At 43.9% G+C, this 18,791-nt stretch overlaps 1 protein-coding gene across 1 annotated transcript; it reads left to right on the top strand.

Annotated features, from left to right (window-relative positions):
* Positions 1–917: 917 nt before the first annotated feature.
* On the top strand, positions 918–4,176 carry LOC110879920 (probable stress-associated endoplasmic reticulum protein). The gene is made up of 3 exons (XM_022128463.2): positions 918–1,028; positions 2,536–2,692; positions 3,961–4,176. Exons 1-3 carry the CDS (start codon positions 1,026–1,028, stop codon positions 4,005–4,007), a joined length of 207 nt encoding a protein of 68 aa, XP_021984155.1. The 5' UTR covers positions 918–1,025; the 3' UTR covers positions 4,008–4,176.
* Positions 4,177–18,791: the final 14,615 nt, after the last annotated feature.

The raw sequence follows: 18,791 nt of genomic DNA, 5'->3' as shown, positions 1-18,791 counted from the left end.
ATAAATATACACAGGTTTATTACACATGTAAATAAATATAATAGTCAGTCTATTTTTTTAATATTTTTCCCGTGTAACACGGGTTTGTAAGCTAGTGAGTTATATATAAGTATTAATAATATTTTAGCTGCTCGTTTTGTTTTGTCCTTAAAAATACAATTTCTTTTATCACATCTCCAAATATCATTATAACACTAAAATGTGCTATAATGTTATTTCGTATAAATTAAAGAAAAAATGTGTTATTCATCCTAAGATTATAATATAACGTTATAAAATTATAAGTATAAATTAAAGAAAAATTGTGTTATTCATTATAATATTACAATAACGCGTTATAAAATTATGAATATAAATTAAAGAAAAATTGTGTTATTCATTATAATATTACAATAACGCGTTATAAAATTATGAATATAATAGCATGACGTCTTTATTTTTATATACATTAAATAAATACTTTGTTCAAAATCTAACGGGCCAAATATTAATTATTTTTTTTACCATGACGAACGAAACCGATATCATCCGAATCGATACCGGTATATTCGTTATTTATAGTATTCTCGACATTCCGGTATAAATTTCGTTGAAAAACGAGTTGTAACATTGTAAGTAATATCGGGTACCTTTAACATGACGAATTGAAGTGATACCCTATGAACAACATCAATACCCGTATACGTTTTTATGATTTTTAATCAATGTAAAACACATATCAATTCCTATATTAAATGCCAATATCATATCAATGTAACCCTCCAAACCTTTACTGACAAAAAAAAAAAAAAAACAAATGTAACGCGGAGAATTTTACTAGTTTCTTGTCACATTTCAAAATAAAAATTATAACATTAAATTGTTATAATATTATTTACATATAAATAAAAGAAAATTTGCTTTATTCATTGCTTACATATGCCATCTTATTATGTGACATTTGCATATAGCGTGTCTTCAAAACTGCCGGCGGTGGTTTCCAAGGGCTCAAAACAAGCACTTGCAGATCTCCTCAAAAACCTACAATGGTAACGCATTTCCCCCAAATTTCTATCTTTTTTTCTTGTTATCCATCGCTTTTTATCCAACACTCTGCAATCTACAACTTCTTATGCTTAATTACACTTTTCATTTCATAATTGCATTTTAATTCCCGTCAGATCCAATTATAACTGCTCTAATGCATCAATCCATTATGATATTCTTTCATATTCTAGGGTTTTTTTTTCTTGTGTTACTGAAAATTGTATATCTTGATCTAAGTAAAATGTTATATTTCGAATCTTTTGTTAAATAAATTATGAACGACTACTAGCTTAGCTTGTGTTCCAGCCAGATATGAAACATTATAAGCTCATTTTCATCTGCATGTGATCAATTTAATTGCTTTGGTTCTTGTATGTTCTCTTACATATGGATACTTTGTTCTTTAGTACTACATTTCGGCTGTTAAACCGTTGTCGGTATGAGGATTTTTTGGTTATAGTATGTGTAGTGGTTCTGTGTCACGTAGTTAGTTGGGTGTTAACTAACTAAACCCTCAAAAGTGTGTTGGTTTAAGTGTTTAACTAACAATAGTTTAATAAAGATGTGCGATGTAGCAGCATGTGTTTGGCTTAGAAGAATTTAACTGTCTTTCTCGGCCCTCTTTCACGCTCGTTACCCTGGCAACGCGCCGTCAATGGCGCCCACGTAATGGTGTTTGGCGCCCCATGGAGATGAGGTGGCTGGTGGCACCTCCTTAACGTCTACTACACATAGTCTTAATATGTTGTACACTTGGTTTTAACTATTAAAAAACTTGAGGCGCTCCAAGGCGTTTAGGCCTCAAAAGCCGAGGTGCGAGGCACAGGGGTGGACCTAGGTAGAGGGTTGGGTGGGCGGGGGCACCCCTTGAAGAAAAGTTAGTGTATTTATAGGGCAACATCCTGATCTTGCCCCTTGAAAATTTGGTTAAACCCCTCGTTTGTACCTCCAGAAAATAATTCCTGGGTCCGCCACCGGTGAGGCATGATGCGAGAGCCTCACATACATGACGTGTTGCTCTATGTACAATCAAAAGCTAAATTTGTCTCATTTTTTACATCTCGGCCCTTTTTATCATGTCAAAATTCATAATCTCTTCGTCGCTTTGGTTGTTTCTACGTATTACCCTTCTACAAACCCCAATTTTGGCCCAGATGTCATGAAGCGCCACCTCAAGGCCCTGAGGCGTTTTCCTGATCGCCTCACGTGCCTCACGCCTCAGGTGCTCCCTAGACACTATTTTTAAAAAGGTTGTGCATGTATTCTTATTCTTGAATTTTTTTTTTTTGATTTGCATCAACTTCACATTATATTCTTCTAGTTTATGAGTGATTCAATCTTGGTGATGTATAAATATGAATTGAGAAGTTTTGACTACCTGTTGAAAGTTCAGTTATTTATAGCATTTTGCTTTGGTGGTTTCAGTTGTTTCTTTCCCTTTTTAGACAGTATTTGCTAATTTGATTAACCGACATCTTGTTTGTTTATCTTGTATTTTGGTATTTGTAGACAACATCCAAGCGTCTAGCAGATAGAAAGGTGCAGAGGTTTGATAAGAACATCAAGAAACGCGGTTTAGTGCCTGAAACATCTACAAAGAAGAAAGACTCTTACCCTGTGGGCCCTATAGTGCTTGGGTTCTTCATCTTTGTTGTGATTGGATCCTGTAAGTTGATCTGTCATTTAAACTTTGTCAAGATCTTTGTATTTTAGTTGTCTGATCGTATAATTAGTAATTACAGATGTTTCAAACTTCCAATGTATCAAAATTCAAAACCTGCATTGATTACTCTTGATCAGGACTTTAGTTGACTTTAACTTTTAGAGTGTTTTCTTCTTGGACTTTGTTGTATGATACTGATGTGCAAAGACAAAACAGTATGAACATATGCACTATGTCTTGAATGTTTTTGGAATTCTTTTAACAAATTATGTGTTTTTAAACCTTATCGCACAAACAAGACCAAAAATATATAGGGAAAATTACAAGTTTTGTCCTTTATCTTTATACCACTTTTCAGGCGGTGTCCTTTTTAACGAATGTTGACAGGCGGTGTCCTTTACTAGGTATTTTGTTGCAAGTTTAGTCCTTTACACCCAACCCAGTTAAAAAACCCTGTTAATTGTTGACAGGCGGTGTCCGTTACTAGGTATTTTGTTGCAAGTTTAGTCCTTTACCTAGGTATTTTGTTGCAAGTTTAGTCCTTTACACCCAACAATTAACAGGGTTTTTTAACTGGGTTGGGTGTAAAGGACTAAACTTGCAACAAAATACCTAGTAAAGGACACCGCCTGTCAACATTCGTTAAAAAGGACACCGCCTAAAAAGTGGTATAAAGATAAAGGACAAAACTTGTAAGTTTTCCAAATATATATGTTTAAAAAATGTTGTCTCCATACTGGTCAAGTCCGGAATGTGTTTTCCTCAATATGAATTGTAGGTGTGTCGGTGGGATGTAGGTGAACACTGCCAAAATGTAATGACCTTAACCTTATTACGAATCGTTGCTGAGGTAAACGCATTCAAGACTTGCGAAGTCTGGAGACCCCATTTTTAAAACGAAACAAAATTGACCCCATTTGTGTAAGAAGGAGAAAAAAGCAGCAGTTTTGAAAAAAAAATCAAAGTTTTTGACGGGCTTCACTGGCTCATGCTAATGCACTTCTTATTATGTATGAGTGATAAAGCAAAGTTAGTTATACAAAAACTTTGATAAATATTTTCCCCTTGAAAAAATGTGAATGAAACATTATAAAGATATGGGATAATATATTTTCCCTTGAAAAAAATCTATACAGGACTGTTTAGATCAATTTGTTATCACAAGACAGCAATCTTTTATTATTATTTTTTTTTCAAAAATCGAAAATTGTTCTAATTTTCCCGGTTTGTTTCTGAATTTGAAAGTGATGATGGTCTCTACTTTCTGGCAGCTTTGTTTCAGATAATTCGCACAGCAACCAGCGGAGGCATGGCTTAAGGTATGAATCACCAGTCAGGCTTTTTTAAACGTGCTTATGGTTTGTTTTGTTTTTTGAATGTGTTTATGGTTTGTTTTTTTAGAGGTAAAACGAGTATAACATGTTAGTAGATTGGCCAGCAACTTCTTAACTATGTTTTTTTATTGCTATAAAGAATCCTTACTTTCATTTGTGCTTGCCACCCTTCACCTTGCTAAATTTACATCAATTATTTGTTTATATTGATCTAAATTCTACAATCATGGGCGATTATACATGGACACAAAGATAATGGTTGGTTTCATTAACGAGAAAGGGGTTTTTCTTATCAATGCCTGCTTCATAAAGAACAGGTTTGACCTCAAGCCTGAAGTATAGACCGTTAGAAGACAAAAAAAAAAAAAAAAAAAAAAAAAAACCTCTGAGATCATGCACATTTCACAATTGTTCTGGAAGTTTTACAATACAATGTTATTATACCACAAAGTTAATAGTACACTCCACGACTCATATACAGTGGCATCTTTGAGAATTCATGTCTCCTGTTCGAGCTTGAAAAAAGGTGCGGGTGCCCTTCCGTAATGTTTTATTATTATTTTTTTTTCAAAATCAAATGAGTATTGGGCTCACTAAACCTAATGCCAATGAGCTAACGTATAAACCATACAAATTGTTATGTAAATGGCCTATCTTGGAGTTGTTATGGGTATACTATTAAAAAAATAACATATATATTGGATTTTTTTATTAAAAAAAACACGTGCCCCTCAAAATTACGGGCCCTGTGCGGTGGTCCTCCCCGCACACCCTCATCACCGCCATTGCTCATATATTTACACTTAAAACGCAAAACATTCAGGTGACCCGACTTAATCTGGAAAAAATTTCGGTGTCTCTAACTAATTAAAAATCTCTCGGTAGACACACCATCAGAAAATCCCGACCCTGTAGAATGTTCTTATGTCCGCTATTGGCTGTGTTAAATTGTATGTTAGTTATTGATTCTTCATCAATAATTCTATATTCAACAAATTCTGCATCACCCTTCCCTTACAACAAAAATACAGAGATCTTCAAAAGGGTCTGGTTGGTGTTGGCTGACACATGACATTGCAGGAATCTTACTGGGTTGTGTTTGGGCCAGGTTTATGTGCCAAACTTGGTTGTAACAATGCGCCTCACATATGGTCTCATACCTGTCGGGTACCAGGTTACTTAATACCCATCAGGTATTGGGTATGTCCGTTAGCTTTTAATAAAAATACCGGATAGAATTTTCTAAGTACAATTTTTTACTATTCCAGTTTTTATATAATTTAACCTAGGTGAATTCAGTTGGTGGATTTGCCTGATAACCAAGGATGTCGAAAAAAATGACTTTTTTAACTACTCAACAAAAGTTTAAAGAGAAAAATGTTAAAAAATATTAAAAGAATCATGTCAAAAAGTTAAAAATTATTTAGTTGGTTTTAAACATTATTAACCGCAATGATAAAGTTGAATATATATATTTCTCTTGTTAACACTAAGACGATTTGTAGCGGGCGTTATCATAATGTCCCGTGACATGTGACATATGAGCCATTATAGGAGATGAAGTTAAAAATAAGTGCAGTGGAGATTTGTGAAGATGTGGTGGAATCTGATTTTTATTTTTTATTTAAGTTAAAAAGGGTGTGTGGAGATTTGTGAATATGTGGGGGAATCTGATTCATTTCGGACGTGTTTGAGGAAACGCCATTAAAAAAAAGACCAAAAATGCTCCGGGGGCAGGTGGGCATCGTGGGGCGTTTTGGGGGCAATTCATGCCCAATTCAGTTACCACTAAAGGTGGTCGTGGTCATGACCCTCCACATTAACGTCATGTCACCCACTTCTAATCAATCATCCAAAACCACTATTTTCTTATTTTAATTTATTTTTGTGAAAAGGAAAATGAAATATTGAAAAATGAAAGGATGACTATGGTTATCATGGTTTAATCCATGCTAACTATGATGGATGAGGCAAGAGGGGTGATGCACCAATCTATTAATAATGGTCATACATGACACTGATGACTCAACCTATGCCCCCACACCTTTAGCCTAAAAATTAATGATAAACTAATATTATTTCTGGCAACTGTAAAATACAAATAAGTTAGAAAAGAAAATCTCTCAGAAAGATATGATTTTTGTTTATAAAAGTGAGGTGGTCCAACTGTCCAACTAGCGGGAGTGGACGACATCGACTCGAAATAAATGTCATTAATATACGTATCATGTCTAGTTCTAGTTGTATCCCGTTTTATGAAAACTAAGATTATTGAACACTTAAAATTAAAATTATAAAAAAATTGTTCATATGTTTTGATCCCTCTTTTTACTATTCGCTTGTAATTTTAATCTATCCGTTTATTTAACAAACAATCTTCATGCAAATATTGGTTATATTGGCGACCACCACCAACAAACACTATGACGTGAACCTTAACTTTATTAAAAACGGCTTATTAAAAGTTATTTACATAGGTGGTTGATGAAACAATGGTTAACCGGGCAGGGTTAACTCACTGGTCTCGTCAAGAAGGGTTAATCCCTTCTTCTCGAGGATCGCTGGCTGGATCACCGGTGGGTTGATCTCCTGCACAAGGAAACAAACCGTGACTCGTAACAAGGAGGATGGGGTGGGGGGTGCTCCTTGTTACCACTCTCCGGCGTGAGAATCAGTAGTCTGCTTGGGAAGCAAAGTAAGATTGTAGTAGTAGTGAGGGAGTTGTCAAGAGATACCTCAAACCTGGTTTGGGGTTGGTATTTATAGCCGAGGAGTGAAGGAGGAGGTGGATGGATAGACTGACGGCATGTTGCACCTTTGCAGGTGTGTCAGACATGTCGGCCGTTGAGACGACGCCACGTCAGTCTGTCGCTTCCGTAGATCTGACAGGTGACTGCCATTGGTTCCACTTGCACTGTGGTGTCAGTCCCACTTGTTGAGCGTATAGGATGCGGTGCTAGCCGCATCGCTGTCTGCGGTAACATCTGATGTTATCGCGTCTCTTGCTAGTGATTAAGAAATACGCGAGATGCGGTGCTGGCCGCATCGTCGCCTGTGGTGACTGTTGCTGTTATCCAGCTTCCTTGTATTGATAGAAGTGTTCACTTGACGCGGTGCGAGGCCGCATCGCTGTGAATACTTCCGTTTTCATACACCAGATGTGATGTTATGTCGCATCACTCTACCGTTCTCATGTTCCATGTAAGTCCTCCTTCGTTACTAGACAGATTGGATTCACCCCTTGTGTCGATGCGTTCTCGCATGGGCACAAGTAGGTTGTTAACTGGTGGGGGTTTTGATAAGGGTAATGGTCACTCGCGGTCGATGCTGACGCGAGATCTGGGACCATACCCCTTCAAGTCCCCCCAGTCTAGTGTTGCTGCCACATACAAGTTGTATGTGGGAGGAGTACTGGACTATGGTGTTTAGAAGGTAGTCAGTCTGGAGAAGATCCTAGACCATGTGGATGGTCTTTTCTGTTTGTAGATCAAGCTGGAGGTCTGGAAGGGTCATTTGACGCCTCTTCCGTACCGGTGAAAATGTTTCGTCTGATGCGAAATTCTCAGCCTTTGGCTGGTTGCCACCTGTTGGTGTGCCGAACCAACTGTAGGAATTAGTTGGAGGAAGTGTACAAACTTCGAACCAATCTTTGAGATGTGGTTGAAGGTGTGCACAAACTTCGACCCAACCTTTGAAGTGGTGAATGAAGAAGAGAGCATGTTGTTCCCATGATTGGATATCTAATGATGATTCCGTTCGTGGGGTGTTCATTTTCTTCCCATTAGCTCTCAAGTAACCGCACGTCTTTTGCGGTTACCTCGTTGCTTGACATTGTTGGCCATGGTTGTGGGAGCAACGTTGGGTACTTGCGTCATTGTTGGCCATGTTTGGTCGAACAATGTGATTCTGGATAACGGTCAAATAAACATGATCATAGGCATGGTAATGCCCATCATTGTTTATTCTATCCAACGTACAAGTAGGGTAACAAAGTCATAAGCAGACTTGTTACCGCTTGTTCGATCGCTTGTTGTTCGACAAGGGCTCGTATGATCATTAGGGATCTTGTCCGCATCTCTTCCTTAGGCCCCTTCCTTCCCGCTCCAGTACCGAGGAGTTTTCCTTGGAGTAGTTTCGTCCCTCGATGTGGAGTTAGTTGTGGCTCTACCGTAGCAACCATTTCCGGAAGCTATGGTTATGTCCGCAGTGACTCATGAGTGTCTGCGGTTTTGCATTCCCATATTCGCTCGAAACGGGTGTGTTGCTCGGATGTGGCTCTTGAAGGTTCAGGAGTCAGGGTTGTTGATGTGCGCGCGCGTACATTCCCTTCCTTCTTCAAGTTAAAAAAGGTGTTCATGTACCCTCTGCGGTTGTGAACCGGACAGGAGGGATTTGAAGCTTGAAGAGAATGAAGGCAATGCGGTTTACCTGTATCTGAGATGCGGTTCAGTCCAAAGAACAACACTGGTTCTGAGTATCTGACACACCTGAACGGGCTCGTGTGTGTCATTTCCGCATATTCCACGTGTGCTCGTGGGTAGTGCGGAAAGGTATTATACCCCCTTATAGTGTGGAGATATATATTTTTGCCTATTTTTAGGGGTATGTAAAAAAAACGATATGCGGTATGGGTTATGGTGCGGTGTACCAGAGAAACCGCATGCCGCTTGTAATTGGATAAGGTAGTCGCTTTTTGTTGCATACGTGGCTGATCTCACGTGTGAGTTGGTGGAAGTTGGTGAGATCTTTCTGGCATGTGCTGAAATGAAAGAACGTTTGCACTGCCCGAGGCATTAAATGCACTGTAGCAAAGAGTGTAAACGTCTCTTATGTCAGGCGCGTGGGCGGCCACGCGCGCGTGATAACCGTCAGCGAAAACGGCGCGTGACACGTGGTGTCGCGCAATTCGTTCTTTTTGAACGTGATGATTCATTTTCTCCCTCCGCATTAATTGCGATGGGTATATAAGGGGAAACCGTTCGTGGTTTCCCCTCACTTGTTCGAAATTTCAAAAATTTGCCGGTGAGAGAAACCTTTCCTTTTTCTTCTCCGACGATATTTGTTGAAAATTCCGGTGAGGTTGTTAGTGTTCATCTTTTATATTCTTGATGGCTGAACCGTCAAGTCCACACAATGTGGAGGGTGAAAATCCGGAGCCTTCATCGCCGGTGGTGGCGGAGGAAGAAGAGGAGGGAGCCGTCGGTGGTGGTTTACCGGTGTTAAAGTGGATCAAGAAGACCTTTGATCATCTGATTCGTGATATCAAATGCCCCCTGAATATGGGGCCTGTTACCCATCGGATGGTGACTCCGGTTACCTTTGACTGTTTTTGTTGTTGAGGTTTTGGAGTGGTATAAGGTCCACATTTCTCAATTGAGTCCGTTTGGTATGATTCGGATTTGAAATTTTGAATTCACCTTTCGTGCTCTTGGCATTGAGCCTACCGTTGGGGATTTCCGACGGTTTTATCAAATGACGGTGTCTTTGGGGTTCTTTTCTTTCCGTCAACGAGAGGGTAGTCCCAAGCTGATGACTCCTCCCAAGGGGATGACGAAGTGGAAAATGAAGTTCTTTTACATCAAGGCTGCTGCGATAGTTGGCAATATGACGTTTCGGAATGTGACCGATACGATCATATCAGAGACCATTGCAGTCCCTAGCACGAAGTCGGTGGATTGGTTTCCGCAGTTGTAGACTATTGAGTCGGTGAAGCTGAGCAACACACAGTTGTGGGTGTTGCGCATGATGCTGACAAGGAGGAACAAGAAGTCAAAGCCCGTGGTGTGGGAGAAAAGTGGTGGTACGTACTTTTCATTTGTTTAACTTCCTTATCCCCGTATGCGTTACTGACTTGTGCGTTTGCTATCAGAGGATGCTCCGTTATGGAGGATGTTTGCCCCGGATTTCCAGGGTCAGGTTGAAACAGTTGTTTGTGCGGATGGCGAGGAGGAGTTTAATGTTACCATTCGAGATAACTTCCGGGTGCCTACTGAGGCCGCATTAGCAGTTGAGTTGCCGCGGGGCAAAGGTATGTTTAGGAATCCTTTATTCTTGTGATAACAATAATGGTTGCACTGACTCACCTCTTGGATGGTTTTCATGCAGGTGATCTTGGGGCCTTAGGGGACCCTGATGCGAAGGGTGTGCCTAAGAGGCAAACGGTGAAAGGCGTGCGCTTTCGCCAAAAGAAAATACCGGAGGTCACCGTTGTGCCTCATCTGGTGCCGCAGGCGGCAGGTATCTCTCACTATTCTTTCCATAGATACTTGGATTATGTGATAGTATCTGATACCTTTGAGGGTTTGGATACAGCTGCGGGCTCGCAGTCTGGTGCTGGGAATAGGCAAGTAGAAGAGACGGCCGCTGGTGCCGGTGGAACGAAACGTCGGAGGTTGCAGTCTAAGAGGACTGGTCCGACACCAAAGAAACCGGCGGGTACTGTTGGTAAGTGTTGTATTGCTTGTCTCAAGTGTTATGTACCGCTTGTGTTTTGATAGCTATTTAACTTTGTTTTGCAGAGCTTCAAGATAAAGATTATTCTATCTTTGATGCTCCGTTGTCACCTCCGCATGCCACGGGTGCAGGTGCGGGTGCGTTAGAGGAACCTTCGGCACCCTTTGTCAAGGTGGTGCCTGATTCGACCGTGCAAACGGAAGGTACCGCAGAGAAGGTCGCGACCCAGATTTTTGATACCGTTGATTCGTCCAACAATCTGATCTCTCCCAATGAGGGTGATAATTTGGGTCTGCGGTTTTCTGATTCTGGGAAGCAAAAGTCTGATGCCGAGCCGCAAAAAACTGATGCTGAGATGCGGCAGCATGATGTTGAGCCGCAGAAGTCTCCTGCTGGTGAGAAAGGTACCGGTTCGTCTGCCGATGGTGCGGGTTATGATGGGCCTCCAATTCAGCCTGTGGAGTCTGAATTGGAGTATTATTACCGCACCTATACCCAGGGTCGAAGTACTGTTTATCACCGACCCCCTGGACTGTTATGTAGGGGGATGATATTTCCAACGATCCTTCTGCGTGTAAGGAGATTCTGGGTGGTTTGGGCACCCCCTTTGAAGTGGAACGTGCCCGTGCCGCCCCCCGTGAGTTGCGAATCAATCAACTCTCCACCTTGCTAGTAGGAAGTTCCATAGTGGCTAACGCTATTTTGGAAGACTACAAGGTGTTAGGCCGCAGAGAGGATGAAGCTGCTCGCTTGCGGGCCGAAGCGGAAGAGTTGGTCAAGGCTGCTCGTGCGGGTGCGGAGCAGCTTGAGAAGGATAGAGCTGCTTTTGAGAAGCAGAAGCAGACCTCGGAGTGGGCTGCCACTGCTCAGCTGAAACAGGTTCGTACTCTTACTAAACTTCTTTCTGATGAACGCAAGAGTTGGAATGAAAAGTATTCCAATGAGCGCAAGAAGTGGAATGAATCTTGGGCGAAGCAGAATGATAATCTGTTTCGTGCTCGTCAGGAGTTGACGAATGCCAAGGCAGCGAACGTTGCCTTGGGCAAGGAGAAAGCTGCAGCTGAGGCAAAAAGCGCAACAGGTAGAGGCCCTGGCTGTTTAAGCGCTGGAAGAGGCCAAGGAAACGGGGGCCCGTACTGCGAAGGCCCTGGAGGAGGCCAAAGAGAGGGAGAGCCGTTCGTCCAAGGCTCTTGAAGTGGCGAATGCTGAGCGCATTCGTTTGGATAAAGTTGTTGTCAGCCTTCAGGTATGACTTGTTACCTTTGTTTTATATTTCCCTGCTTTTTGAAAATGTTTACTGAGTAAACTGTTTTCTGCTCTTTGACAGGCTGAGGTTCAGACCCGGGAGGTCGCGGTCACTGACCTCACAGCCCGCATGACTGCAGCAGAAGAGCGAGCTAACACTGCTGTTGAGGCCAAGGATGCCTTGGCATCTTCTTTTAAACAGCTGGAGGCTGATCGCGAGTGGATGCGTAGTCATGGCATCGCGCGTGTAAGTATGTTGTGATGTTTGAGCCAAAGGTTGACCATATGCTGACTTTATTATCGTTGTGTTGCAGATTGTTCAGGCCATTATGGATGCTCCTGAAACCGCAGCTGGTTTGGACTTGGTCAAGCAGCGTGCTCGTGACGCTGGCTTTAAAGCTGGTTATAATCGTTACATTTCCCATATGAACGTCATGTCCATAGGCGGTGTTATCGAAGAGCGATCCGGTTTTCGGGTCGTGGATACCGAAGGTCGCCTGAACGCGGCCGTAGCCTCCTTTTATGATACGTCCCTCTCTTGTGTGGAGAAGTTGGACGACTGTTTAGAGGTTGCGGACTACGTTGACCGGCTGCGGATGCTCTATGCCGATGCAGAAGGGGAAGATCCCGCTGGTGGTGCTGGAGATGACGCGGGTACCAGCGGTACGAAATAGGGTTTAGGTTGGCAAGTGCGCCCCCTTTTTGTTTTCCTCTTGTATATACTAGGAACTTTATGTAAATCCATTAGGCATCGCGTGGGTGCTTTAATTTTTTGAATATAAAGTTTTTTGTTCAGTTTGTACAAGTGTTTTTAATTCTTGCATGTTTGAACGTATGTATGCGGAACTTTACCCATTTGTGAATGGGGTCAAGTATACTCCATACTTTTGTCGTATGAGTACGCGTCAATTCTGTTATTTACCCCGTTAGGGTTTTAGAATTGTGTAAGCTTTGTGAAAGCTTATATATCCGGAACTCTACCCATTTGTGAATGGGGTCAAGTATACTCCATACCTTTGTCGTATGAGTACGCGTCAATTCCATTGTTTGCCTTTTTGGGCTCAGGAATTGTGTTAAGTGTTAACAAAAAACTTGTTTATCCGGCCGGATAAATATGCAAGTCTTTTTGCCTTTTGCTAGCCTATTACAATATTTGTGTGTGGTTACCACTTTGTGTGGGTATCGCGAATGAAGATTTTGCCAATCTGTTTTTGGGATACCGCAAAGTGGAACACGCATTTGTAATAGTAGTAACAAACAATAATGTATAAAATTGCTTATTTATTTATTTGCCAATGGCCTGCGGCCCGCTATGTTACATAGAAAATGTAGGAACATGGCTTACATATAACAGCGTCGAAGCTGTTGTGCGTTCCATGTTCGTGCGATAGGTTTGCCTTCTAACGTTTGTAATTTGTATGCGCCTTTTCCTAAGACCTCTTTAATGAGGTAGGGTCCTTCCCACTTGGGGGCAAGTTTGCCTGGGCGCTCAGCATTAGATGCTTCGTTGTCGCGTAGGACATAGTCTCCTGGATTGAAAGTACAAACGCGGACTCGCGTGTTGTAGTACTTTTCAAGTTTGGATTTATATTTGGCCTCGTTGATGGCAGCGTTTTCGCGCCTTTCTTCCAAGAGGTCCAAATCGATCCTGCGTTCTGTGATGTTGTCTAGTTTTTCAATAGCCAACATTCTAGGAGAGGGGATACCTACTTCCGTGGGGATCACCGCTTCTGAACCGTAGACTAGGCTGAAGGGTGTTTCCCCATTGCTTGTTTTTGGGCTAGTACGGTGAGCCCATAGGATACTTGGGAGTTCATCGACCCAGCCACGCCTGACTGTTCCCAACCTTGCTTTGATGCCCTCGACTAGGCTCTTGTTGATACTCTCAACTTGGCCGTTTCCTTGCGGATGTGCCACGGATGAGAATATGTGTTCAACGTGTAGTTCTTTTAGCCATTTTTGAAATTCGTCAGCAGCAAAGTTGGTGCCATTATCGGTGACAATGCACATTGGTAACCCGAAACGGCAGATGATGTGTTCTCAAATGAATTTTCTTGTTATCATAGCAGTGGTTGAGGCGAGCGGTTTTACTTCTACCCATTTTGTGAACTAATCAACCGCTACTATGATAAATTTGACCGCACACGGAGCGTCAGGGAAAGGTCCCACAACGTCAATTGCCCATTTCTGAAAGGGTCATGCGGTTGTGACGGGGACTAAGTTGTTCTTTAACCGCAAAGTTTTTGGAGCATGACGTTGACAGTCGATGCATTTGCGCAACTCTTTGACGGCGTCCAGGTGCATGCCGGGCCAGTAATACCCGACATTCATGATTTTGGCCACTACCATGCGCGGTCCAGCATGTATGCCACATATGCCCTCGTGTATCTCTCGGATGAGGTATGTGGTATCCTGGGGTTGACGCATCGTAGTAGTGGTCCTAGGTATGACTTGCGGTATAAGATACCGTCTCCCATTTGATAATCGCACGCTTTGTATTGTAGCTTGCGTGCCTCTGATTTGCTTTCGAGGGTCACACCTGATTGCAGATATGCGATAATAGGTGTCATCCATGATGTTGTACCGTATTGAATGACGTTGAGTTGGCGCAGGGGTAACGAAGGATTTTGCAGAATTTCGATGCGTATCTCCTTTGCTAAGTGCTGGAAGCTGGTGGATGCAAGTTTTGATAGTGCATCCGCGGACTTGTTTTCACTTCGATTAATATGTCGGATATTGAACGAAGCGAATTTGGATGTTAGTTGCAGGGCTTGCTCGAGGTAGAGGATCATGATATCCCCCTTTGCGGCATAGTCGCCGCGTATTTGTCCTGCAACCAACAAAGAGTCGACGTGTGCTTACAGATGCTGCACGCCGAGTTTGACTGCTAAACGTAGTCCTGCCAGTAGGGCTTCATATTCGGTCTCGTTATTTGTGCTTTTGAAATCGAGGCGGATAGCATATGTAAGCTCTTGGCCATCAGGGCTGACGAGTCGCAGACCTGCGCCCGCACCTTTCTCGTTGGAGGCACCGTCAGTAAATAGTGCCCAAGTTTCTGAGGTAGATGGCGTTGGTGCAGGGTTTTGTGCTTGTTCGCATTCTTGGATGCGATTCACCGTTACTTCGGCAGCGAAATCAGCTAAGATTTGGCCTTTTATCGCGGGGCGCGTTTTGTAGTTCAACGTGTGCGCGCCCAGCTCTATTGCCCATTTTGCTAATCTCCCAGAAATGTCAGGTTTGGATAGGATCGGGCCGATCCTGTAATTGGTTAGCACCGTGATAACATGGTTCGCGAAGTAGCGTCGCAACCTTCTTGATGCGTGCACTAGTGCTAATACCAATTTTTCCATTATTGAGTACCTTGTTTCTGGGTCGTTGAGCATCTTGCTGATGTAATAGATGGGTGTTTGAACCCCCTTCCGCTCCACTATCAATACCGCACCTACCGCGTTGTCCGCGGTAGATAGGTATAATATGAGTGGCTCCTCCTTGCGTGGTGCGGTTAAGGTTGGGAGTTGTATCAAACACTCCTTCATTTCCCGGAAGGCGTTTTCGGCCTCTGCGGTCCACTGGAATTGTTCTTTCTTTAAACAGTTACGCAGGGTTTTGATGAAAGGGTAAGACTTAGCTGCATGGTTGGCTAAGAATCTGTTGAGTGCTGCTAGCCTGCCGGCTAGTCGTTGCATATCTTTCATCGATGAAGGCGATGACATGCGCTCGATCGCCTGAACTTTCTCCGGGTTTACCTTGAATCCATCTTTTGTCACGATGAACCCAAGGAACTTGCCTTCTTCCATTCCAAACGAGCATTTCCCTGGATTGAGCTTTATGTTAACGCTTCGCAGAGTCTGGAATGTTCTTTCAATGTCTGTGAGCATGGTATCTTCCTCCATGCTCATGAAGACTAGGTCGTCCATGTAGATTTCGACACTTTTGCTTATTTGGCCGCGGAAAGTGTCGTTCATCAGCTTTTGATAGGTTGCGCCCGCGTTGCGCAACCCAAACGGCATTTTTGTATAACAGTAATTCCCGGTGGGAGTGCGGAATGACGTTTTGTCTTCATCCTCGATCGCCATTTGTACCTGATGGTACCCTTTGTAGCAATCGAGGAAACACTTCCATCTGAATGGTGCGAGATTATCGACCTTTTCGTCGATTTCCGGAAGTGCGTAACAATTCTTAGGGCAGGCTTTGTTAAGGTCTTTGTAATCGACGCACATGCGCCAGCCTCCGGATGGTTTTTCTACCATAACTGGGTTGGATAACCAAGTCTGGTATTTGACTACCCGCAGGATGCCTGCGGAGAGCAGTTCTTCGACTTGCTCTTGCATCGCCTGATTTTTAGCGGACCTAAGGTGGTGTTGGCCTTGGATCACCGGCTTGATACCTGGTGAGGTATTCAAGTGGTGTTGCGCAATATCACGCGGGACCCCTGTCATGTCTGCGGGTGTCCATGCGAAAATGTGTTGGTTCCCGAAAAGAAGCTGCTTCAGGTGCGCTCTTGTGGTCGGGGACAAAGCGTGACCCAATGTAACCTTTTGTTCTGCGTATCTCGCGTTAAGAACCCATTTCTCTGGTTGGTTATTGGGGGTAGACGTTGCGACCTTGGTCGGACGTAGTTCGTCCGTCATCATGACGTCTTTTCGTGCGTAGATTATCGCGACTCCCGATTCGGTTGGAAAACCGACAGCAGAGTGGGGGACGGATGTAATCATATTGAAATCGCCTTGGGATTCTCTCCCAAGGAGTACGTCATATCTGGAGGTGTGAGGTAAAACCATAAAGTTTACCTCTTCTATTCTTATGTGTCTGCCGCTGGTAAGACGCACAGAAAAAGTGATCTGGCCTAGGGGAAAGACAGTTTCCCCTGCGAACACGGCCAATGGGTAATCTACTGCTTGCAACCGATCTTTGTCCTCCTGGTCGAACTGGTTGAAGCATTGTTCGTAGATTATGTCAGAAGTACTGCCCGGGTCGATGAATAGACTCTCGGTGCAGTAATGTGCCAGTTGGCCTGTAATAACGACGGCGCGCCTATCGCGCGGTCCGCCTCGGACTTTCGGAAAGACGACTTGCTCGTCTTTCCAGTCATTGTCCGGCCTTCTCGCCGCTTTGCGCGGCCTACCTTTGCCTCCGTTGATCATGTGGGAGGAAGCCACGTACATGGTTCTCTTTCCGAAGGAGGTACCTTCGCCATGAGGGATGATGCGCTTCGTGGGTTTTTGTCCACCTGGCAAAAGGTGTTGCAGTTTCCCCTCTTTTAAGGCCCGCTCAATCTCTAGCCAGAGACTGATGCAGTTGTTGGTGGTGTGGCCCGAGTCCTTGTGATACTCACAGTAGAGTGTGAGGTCCTGATTTTTCTTAGACTTCATCGGTTGGGCCGGTCGTAAGAATTGCGGGTCCGCAAGAAGGACCTCGCTTGGCGACATGTTGATCTCGGTCCAGTTACGGTCCCGAGAATCTTTCTTTGGTGCCCGGTTGTCCCGTTGAGGGTTGCGTTTCCTCGGGTCAAACGGGTTGCTCCGCGGGACGTATAGTTTGGAAATATCGCTATTCCCTACGTCCCGGTTGCGTTTATTGTTACGCTTGTACCCGTGGTTGGAAGTTTTGGCCTGTGGTTCTGCCTTTGTCACATGCGGTTCGAGGGACCGCTGTGTCTGGGCATATGTCTTGACTGCGGTCATGACATCTTCCCAATTTTTAGGAAAGCCTTCTTTGCCGGAGATGGTCATAACCATCTACCTATCTTTCACGGCCCTGATGAAATGGTTCCGTGCCATTTGATCTGCCACGTCGTCTATTTCCAGGCACTCCTTATTGTATCGGACAACGAATGCATCTAGGTATTCGTTGTCTCTGCGCCAGATATTCATGACGTCCAACGAGTCACGTGTGTGACGTCGTTGTTGGCTGAAATGAGCGAGAAACTTGGCATGAAAGTCCTCGAATGAGTCTAGTGACGCCACTGGTAAAGAATCGAACCAAGCCCTGACCAGACCCGTAAGGGTCTGGGGGAAAAAATTGCACCAAGTGGGTTCGTCCCACTGGCCGTTGCACCCTGCGCCTATGAAAATGTTCATGTGGTCATCCGGGTCGGATGAACCACTATATTTCCCAACGTTGAATGGGAATTTTGTTGTGGTGACATGGGCGTGGGCTATTTGCGGGGCGAATTTGGAGTTTTCGGCCGCAACTTTCGGCCTATAGGGTTGGTTCTCAGGGCGTTTTGCAGCCCTGAGGTATGTACTGCGGGGGTGAGTGGGAGGAACATAGTTGCGTCCTCCCGGTCTGCTGCAGGTGTCATGTGAATCCCCACAATATGTACGGTCGTTCGGGTCGGTACGACCATACCTTTCGGTGTATGGTTGTGGGCCCAACCGGCTCTGAATTCCAGAGCCATGTCGAGATGCAGACCGTCGTCTGTCCTCAACATAAGGACCTAGGCGGGTATGCACTGGTCCCCTGGTGTGGGACTCGTATGCGGAATCATCCTCGTTGATTGTGTGGACCGAACAGTAAGATGATCCGCGGTCCTCACGTCTGCTTCTCGAAGCTGGACGTGAACGCGCCCTGCCTTCGTATTGTAAAATACGATCGGCAGGGGTGTGCGGTGCTGGGGTTGGCCCAGCTTGTATGTGCGCTTCCGCACAAGCGCGGTTTGTATGTTGCGGCCAGCAGGGTGGCCTGTTGGTCATACCAGATGTGGGGGTCCATGTTCGGGGGGATCACAGATGCGTACTGTGATAAGTCATGCCCGAACGTTAGGGATGGACCCCTTTGCGTTGATGTGTCGATATGGCCCGGATTCGGTTCCGGTGGGGTACTCCCCACATTTCCTGTGTTGGTGGGGAGTGGATTATCCCCTGTAGTATTGTTTTGGTGATCAGTCATGATTTTGAGAGAGGACAAAGGATGATCGAAAAAGTGCTAAGAGTAGCGGTGGGCGCCAATGATGAAACAATGGTTAACCGGGCAGGGTTAACTCACTGGTCTCGTCAAGAAGGGTTAATCCCTTTCTCTCGAGGATCGCTGGCTGGATCACCGGTGGGTTGATCTCCTGCACAAGGAAA

This window comes from Helianthus annuus, chromosome 9, assembly GCF_002127325.2.
Source record: "Helianthus annuus cultivar XRQ/B chromosome 9, HanXRQr2.0-SUNRISE, whole genome shotgun sequence".
Taxonomy (NCBI): domain Eukaryota; kingdom Viridiplantae; phylum Streptophyta; class Magnoliopsida; order Asterales; family Asteraceae; genus Helianthus; species Helianthus annuus.
The sequence above is the reverse complement of the archived record's forward strand: the minus strand, read 5'-3'. Positions and strand labels throughout refer to the sequence as shown.